Raw genomic sequence first — 7,881 nt, 5'->3', positions numbered from 1 at the left:
TAAATGATTTGCATAAGGCTCCACTTATGTTAGCTGCGTACCTCTGCACACGGCCTCAAGTCCCTGCATCTCGCAGACGGTGCCGGACGGACAGTTCCTGTTGCGGCACGTGATGAACGGAACCACTGAAAGAGACGAGAATGCGTCGATCTTAGAAAGGAACCCGCTCTATTTCGACACTTTGAGTTGCCTAACTAGCCATGACGTTTGGTCAACCAAAACACGGAGATGTTCCATTCAGGATGATCCTCATCGATCTGGCTGCTGCATATCCCAGCCGCTTTCCTAAGCCAGCGTGCTGTTACGGAGAGGGAACGGTCATCTGCGGGGACGGCCAGCAGCGGGTCGGCGCCGACCGTCCCGTGTCTTGACCTACCTCCGACCTGGCAGACCTTGCCGCAGGCGTTCTCGCAGCACTTCTGGTCGGCGCTGCATTCCTCGTCCTGCTGGCACTGCTGGCCGCAGCGGGTGGGTGGCCGCGACACGGCGCCAGGGCACAGACCGCGACCCCCATCGGCCGTAGCTGCGGCGGCCGAGGTCACGGGTCAGGTCAGCTGGCACGGAGGTCGGCTCACACACCCCGAACACAGGCTGCAGTGTCCAATGTCATGGGTCAGCAAGGATCACCCCCTCCCCCCCAAACACCCCTCTCCCGGACACACAGTGAGAAGCCGTAGTCCGACCAGGCTGGACGTGACCGGAAACGATCTCCTCGAATGAAGCGCGTGACTTCCTAAACCAACGTTTAACTGCATGACAACTGTCCACTGCAAGCAACTCTGCAGAAGTTTACTTTATCTATCTCAAATGGGTTCAGATGTATCTGGTTAGTCTTAGGCTCAGCCAATTGGCCACCCACTGTCATGCGTCCCGACTGCGGACCACGGTTGAATGAGCGGGCCCTCATCGATGTCATGTTGGGGTGGGGCAGACCGGGCGTGGTCACGTGAGGGGGGATCGGGGGCGGGATCGCTCAGAGGCAGAGGAGTCTGAGGAGGGGGGCGATTCGATGGGGAGGTGACGGGCCATCGTCTCGCGGGGTTCGAGCTTGGCCAAGCAGAGGTGTTCTGTGGGAGGGAGGGGCAGAGCCAGGCCACGCAGGGGCGGGCCGCGGTGGGAGGCCTGACCTGGGTCGACGCAGAGCCGGTGACAGCCGAGGTTGCAGCACAGCTTGGCGCCCTCGCACTGCTCGTCCTCGCGGCACACCAGAATCCGGTTGGAGCAGTGCTGGCCGTGGAACGGGCACTGACCCGGCTTCGAGTGCGCTGGCGGCCGGGCGCCGGGTCATGGTTACGGTCGCGGCTGGGGTCAATGTCAGGGCCGGGGAGCCGGTTGCCGGCCGGTCGGTCACGGTGGAGCGGCACTGCCAGCAGCGCTCCCCCCCCCCCCCTCCGTGCAGGGCTGCACCGTGAGCGCCGCCATCGCTTCCGGGACGGGGCTGGCTGCTCAGGCGTGACGCAATGGACCGGTGAAACTGCCTGCCGCTGCCCGCCGAGTTAGAGGTCAAGATGGCGTTGACACGAACCCGCGGGAGTGTGCTGTGATAAAATCCAGGCATTCGAACAAACGTAGTAAGCATTGTAACCATGGTTATTTGCGTCGTAAAATCTTTGCTTTCCTTGAGGCAGAGATGTGCCTGCTGGGACGGAAGGTGCGTTATCGGGGCGCAACGGTACCGTTGAGGTCAACACACTGCTTACCGGTGCACACGGGTCCCGTTTCGAGGTCAACACACTCCTCTTCGGGCCGGTTGCAGACCATTTCATCGCACGAGGAAGGCGACACGACTGGAACCAGAGATCACGAGACTCACAATCGATGCAGCTGCTGCCAACTGTTCGTTCAGACGAAAACGGGAGATATATTCGGTGGTGCAGCTGTTTGCATTTCATGTATACGTCAAGCATGCATACAACGAACGCGAAGGAAAGTTAAGGAGCCATCCCGTTGGCCTAAGGAGCCATGCGTACCCATGCTGATCATCTATAGGGAGCTATGCGTACCCATGCTGATCATCTACAAGAGCGTGAGCTGCATAAGAATACATTTATAAAGATTTATGAAAGTTATGATGAGGCGCAACTATAAAGAACTGGATTGTTTAAGAAAAATGTTGACATCCAAGCATGCTCGGCACGCCATGTAAAAACACGGAGCTCAAATGTTTCTTTGCTCATATATAACCTCAACTATTACTTTACGCACACCAGCTGCCCGACAAAATGCGGGCACTGAAACTTGGCGTTGAATAAGAATAGGACCAATCAGCGTGGTCTACGTTTTGGCGTTACTAGGATGAGTTTGAGCACTTGGCAGATATCTCTATCTCGCAACAAAATCGTAATCGTTTAAATTATTTACGTCTGCATAGCAAATCGTGCACGAAAAGTACGTCGTTCTGCTTTCGTTGCATGACGCTGAGTAGCGACCGCAGCCGGCCGCCGCCGCTCCACCCGTGGTGTGTCGATGACTCGGACCTGTCCCACCGGCGCTGCGTCGGTGACCCGGACTGACCTGCGTCGACACACTGCAGGCCGCAGTTGATGGAGCAGCACTTCTGGTGCTCGGCGCAGTCGACGTCGGCGAAGCAGCCGGTGGGCGCCGACTTGAGCAGCAGACAGGAGCGGGTCAGCTGGCGACGTGGGCAGAACCCGGCGTGGGACGACTTGGAGTCCAGCACCACTGCCGGCACGGGGCGGATAGTCGTGATGTAGTGCCGCTGCCGGCCCGCGCCCGCGAGTGGTGACAACGCGCTACCCCACTGCCGTCGTCGACAGGGGCGGATTTAGCACAAAGTCTGGGAGGAGACCACGATGCGAATGATGCACCGATCCTGCCGTTGCCGAGCGGAGTCTAAATATATAAGCTGTTCGTTCGTCACCGCTCAAGAAGCCCTTCCTTGGATCCGCCCCTGCACAAACGTCGGTTTCCGCAGCGCAGCATGATCGAGAGAGACGACGGCAGTTGATACGCAGCACAGCCACTGGCACACCTTTTCGAACAGCTATAGCCCACTGAGGACGCCACTGAGGACACAGACGTCTTTGTATTCTTTTACTGCTGGATAAAAAAGGAAATGGAATAAACATATCGAAGTCAATGTATTTTCCGGCGTTCTCACTGCTGCCAAATGAACACGCGGAGTTATGTACGTTCTCTGGTATGTAAAAATTGTGCGGACGGGAAACAAGTGGGATAAGTATGGACGCAAGAGCAACAAGCCTTCATGCGCAAATATGGGACGCTTGGTTTTACTGATGGCCCAGCAGCACTGAAAATCACGTAATGAATGTTGAAAGATGTAAACAAAGATTATACTGAAAGCTGCAAAAATGTATTCTGTATTGTGCCTGCTATGTTTCACTCTTTGCTAGCCTAGCACACCGTATGCGTGTCGCGCTATAACTTAACTATTAAGTTTCATGGGTTCGCTCGAAAATGATGTACTTAGGAACGAATTCTCGATTACTTACGTTCTTTTACAAATGCCGCGCAGTAGCTTCTATAGAACCAGTGCGTTGGACAACGCAACGTTTCAAGTTCAAACCTTGGACTGAAGGATGGAGCCACAAAAGCTAATCGCAGATATCTCCAGACATCTGTTTACCTCCTATATAATGCAATGGGCTGAGATGACAGATGTCATCGGGAATTCGCTTGCTTAAAGCCAAACGGTCAAATTAAAACCATTTTATTGTGGTTTAATAGTCAGAAAGCACGGAGCAGACAGTTGTGTGCGATGTTCATACATGTCCCATAGAATCTCAACACAGACAGACAGTGCAGAGTTTCCAATGCGCCCATCAATATATTAGCATGAACTAGAATATCATGTGGAATTTATGTAAAACAGGATGACTGAGTCCTAATTCGTGATGTGTCATCGTGAGCTACCTTAGCAGCGTCTCTCGAAGCCCACAAAGCTGTTGCTTCCCTAACCTGACTGTTCCAGCTCCGGATTCGAAGACTGCTCTGCGCCCGAGGCCTGAACCGGCGGGAGGTACTCCTCAGGTGGTGGCGGCGGCGGCAGGTACACCTTCTTCGGCGGCGGCGGCGGCAGGTACTCCTTCTCCGGCGGCGGCGGCGGCAGGTAACTGTCGGCGACTTTGGGCGGCGGCAGGTAGGTTTCGGCCGGCGGGAGGTACGAGTCGGCCGGCTGGCTCAGACGTCTCGCGTCGGCCGCCGGCTCGTCGCCAGCCGCCAGACCGGCGACGGCCAGCAGCACCGCGAGCATCAGAGGCCTTGCCAACATGTCGCCTTCGGACCGGCCGACGCTCGTCACAGGTGGCTGCGCCGAGGAGGCTGTCAGGCGGGCAGTGCCACGGCTCGCTTCGGCCTGAGGCTGCGGCGGCGGCGGCGGCGGCGGGCTGACTGCCGGTCAGGGGTGACGGCTCGGGCCGGGCCGGGTCTGGACGACGGCCGGAGGAGGAGAGGCAGTGGCTCTGCCAGGCGGCGCGGTACGACTGACGTCCCGCCGGCCGATTTTAACGCTCCACCGCCGAGCGCCCCAGGCGGAAGTCAACGAGGCGTTCAACCCTGCACGAGCGATAACTAGCTCCGCGCGGCTACTGGCCCGGGTCTTTGTCAGCTTCCCGCGTGCCTCCCGTCTGACCATTATCGCACCGGCAGGTGAGGCGGGTGAATGACGAGAGGACCCGAGCAAACTGGTTTCTGCTCTAACGAGCCCGGCTATCTGTCGCGATCCCAACCGGCGCACACTGTGCCAATGCTGGTTCAAATGTGACCGAAATCTCGCTTCCTGACATGCTGGAAAGCTGGAAACCGACTGTTTTTGTTTCTTTTCTACCGCGTTATTGAGCAGATCATGTCAAATCGCCATCAGAAGTCCCTTGGGCCATTTGGTGTTGGTTTTGCCCGTGTCCGAAACTAAAACTTTTTTGTCGTCACTCGGTGCCGCTATTCTGCTATAAATTGACAGGATGTTTGTGTATTCATGCATGCTCCTTCCAAGGTCAAAATGTGTAGGCACCAAAAGTATCACGAGAGCGTGCTGTATCGATAACTGACATTGAATGCAACCCAAGTGGTCTTGAAAGTCATCATAATACATGACTTTGAGACTTATGCTTGGTGCTTTAAATATGATGTCATGCGTATGAACACAATAGCTATGGAGACCAACAAAAGACTGTGACAGTGCACACTTTTAAATGCATTCAAAGCACTTCCTAATGCTTGAGGAACAATTTGCAGCCATCGCTATGGTGGCAGAATAGATCCGAAAAAAATGCTACGGTTTTAGTCAATCTTCGTCCAGCCGTTTGGCCAACGGGCACAGGTCGGCGTGTCGGCTGGCCGGTCGCGCAACCCTGTAAACTCACTACTGATCTGACCTGACCTGAAGACCTGATCTGAACTGACAAGTATTAAGAACAGTGCGCCTTGCACAGTGAGCGGAGCAGCACGGGAGGACGACTCATTAATCAGCTTGCACCGCACGCACGGAGACGGACCAAGTCAGTCCCCCAGCGATGCACGCCTGGCTTCCTGTTTTTCAGATGCGTCGTTGACGTACCATGTCAGCTGCCAATCAAGGCCTGGACGTGGGCTTTCAAACACAAAACGGGCGTACATGAACGGAAGGAAGATGCACGACGGCGTTTTAAAGAGAAGATGAGCTTGGCGGTTGGGTAGCCAAGATCATGGGGAGCGACACATCAAACTACGACAACACGGCACGTCGTGCGTTCAGATATGTCAGCAAACTCAGTGAAGTAAAATGTTTGTTTCCTAAGCTTTTTCAAAAACTGGTCGGCACAGCGTCTGCCCAGTCTTCGTTCTCACCTATGGACTCTCAGAAGTGCGTGCAGTATGCCATAAGGACGACTCAGTTGTTCGTGTCACCGTGTCAATACCTTATTCCCTCGTCTGCGCACAAAGCGCTGCTTCATGTAGCGGACATGATTGGGTCACTGTCACTGCCCTCCGGCACGCACAGCCAGGATGTGCAGGAAACTAGAAACAAACACAGGCGGCAGGGGACCAGCTCCACTACCTGCTGACAGCCGTCGCTCCTACCTTTGTCAGCATCATCGAACTCGATTTCAACAGGCTCGCGTGCCGACGATGGTCATTGCAGGCCGATGCGAGCCTAGTAAACACTAGGTGCACTCCTCAAGGGCGGAGGTAGCTCAGATAGCGATGCGGATAAAGACGAAGTGAATGCAGTGTCATACCCGGGAATACGAGTTGGCCTAGTCGAGCCGTTTGGAATGGAGCGGTATGTCTTGCAGTTTGGTAGTTTAGCTGGAGCAGATATTTGCTTGTTTTGTTTTGCTTTCGCGCATTTTGTGCGTTATGTCGAACTCATGGCAGCGACTTAAGTTTAACAGATCCCACTCGTTTTTTTTATCTGCTGTGTAGTCAGCTGTGTTGTAAATGAGTCAAATGCGCTGCGCAAGTGAGACGGGGACAAACGTGCCAGTCTACAGCACGCCGTGACACTGGTCATGCATTTGCTTCGTGATGTAAAGGAGCATGTCTCAATGCAGCACAAGAAAGTGTCAAGAGCACCGGGAGTAACGTATGCTGAGCTTACTTTCTTGTGCCATTTAACGTTTTACCTCATACTTCTTTGCGCATCTCCATCGGTCATTCTGTCGCTACACGAGTACTCAAAAGGAAAAAGGCGTAACACTCATGACATAGCCAAGTGTCTACGACAAAACACGAAACATTTTCCGCGCTCTTGTTGAGTCATTCCAGAAGGCTGTTTTGATATAATGTAAAGAAACGCCTTTGGCACTTTTCATTTCAATTTGTTAATCAAATGATGACATCCACAGCCACAGCGTGACATTTCGTGACCGGTGACAGACAAACACATGACCCTAACTTTGTTAGAGACCAAGTGAAGTACATTCCTGGCTTTCACATGAGCCCTGAATGATGCTTCGGTGCGGTCTGGATGCTGAGGTAGAGGCCTCGGCCACTTCTGCACGCGAATTAGCCCGGTGTGAATCGGTGCGGCTTGCCGAAAACCCCGAGCAACTCAAGGGCAGCCGAGGGGCGAACCACGCGCCCTTGGTGGTTAGAGGTCCTTCGGCCGCGGCCCCGGCGGGCGACCATCACGAGATGACCAGATGCTTTTGTCTGTATCCCACGCTCCGGTGGAAATGAGTGACGCATCAAACAGCAATTGGCGTTGGGCTGGGATCGCATCGGCAGGGAGTGGAGACCATATCCCATCCATGTTGCTTGGGAGTTTCACATCGGCTCCGTGGTAAATGGATAACAGCTCATATACTGATCTATAAACGTTAAAAGATGAATACACGACAGGACAGTTATCGATACTCATGGAAGGCAGTCTCACTATGCCTACAGGCAGTACACTATGAAGGCAGTACTACTATGATGGTGAAGGCCTTCAGTGTACCGCGAGGTAGGCTAATGAAAAAAAACGGACAAAAATCATTATTTCAAGAGACCTGACGCTTCGGTCATAGATGATCAGTAAGAGCCTTTCGGTCATAAATGATTAGTAAGAGCCTTTCGATGGTTATGATGTGAAAGTGGTCGGGACTATTACGTCCAATTGTATGATAATTCCGTCATAGATTGTTGTCGAAAGTTTCTCAAGCATGGTTTCTAATTGGAAAACAAATTACTTTGGCTGTGCATTTTCAATCAGGGTCCACTGGAATCGTATATGTATATTTCAGGATAATGTTTGGGAGAATTGGACTTTGGAAGACAGTGCTCATGGTATGGAACTTTCTCGTGACAGGTATCAGATGTTAACGTTGTTTAACCAGCATCTCTTGGTACATTAAAGGTCAGTAATTTTCAACATTGGAACTCATTATGCCGAAACATCAAGAGCTTAAGACCTTTCCTGCCTACAAAGGGAAAGTATGA

General features: G+C 53.4%; 1 protein-coding gene across 1 annotated transcript; it reads right to left on the bottom strand.

Moving 5' to 3' along the window:
- Nucleotides 1–24: 24 nt before the first annotated feature.
- On the bottom strand, nt 25–4,441 carry LOC119109255 (anthrax toxin receptor-like). Its single transcript, XM_037232850.1, has 6 exons — nt 3,940–4,441; nt 2,515–2,682; nt 1,701–1,787; nt 1,128–1,265; nt 377–523; nt 25–125 (listed from the first exon to the last, which is right to left on the bottom strand). The coding sequence occupies exons 1-6, from the start codon at nt 4,250–4,252 to the stop codon at nt 25–27; spliced, it is 954 nt and encodes a 317-aa protein (XP_037088745.1). The 5' UTR covers nt 4,253–4,441.
- Nucleotides 4,442–7,881: the final 3,440 nt, after the last annotated feature.

This window comes from Pollicipes pollicipes, unplaced genomic scaffold, assembly GCF_011947565.3.
Source record: "Pollicipes pollicipes isolate AB1234 unplaced genomic scaffold, Ppol_2.1 Scaffold_7231;HRSCAF=8579_pilon_pilon_pilon, whole genome shotgun sequence".
In the NCBI taxonomy this organism is placed as follows: domain Eukaryota; kingdom Metazoa; phylum Arthropoda; class Thecostraca; order Pollicipedomorpha; family Pollicipedidae; genus Pollicipes; species Pollicipes pollicipes.
The sequence above is the reverse complement of the archived record's forward strand: the minus strand, read 5'-3'. Positions and strand labels throughout refer to the sequence as shown.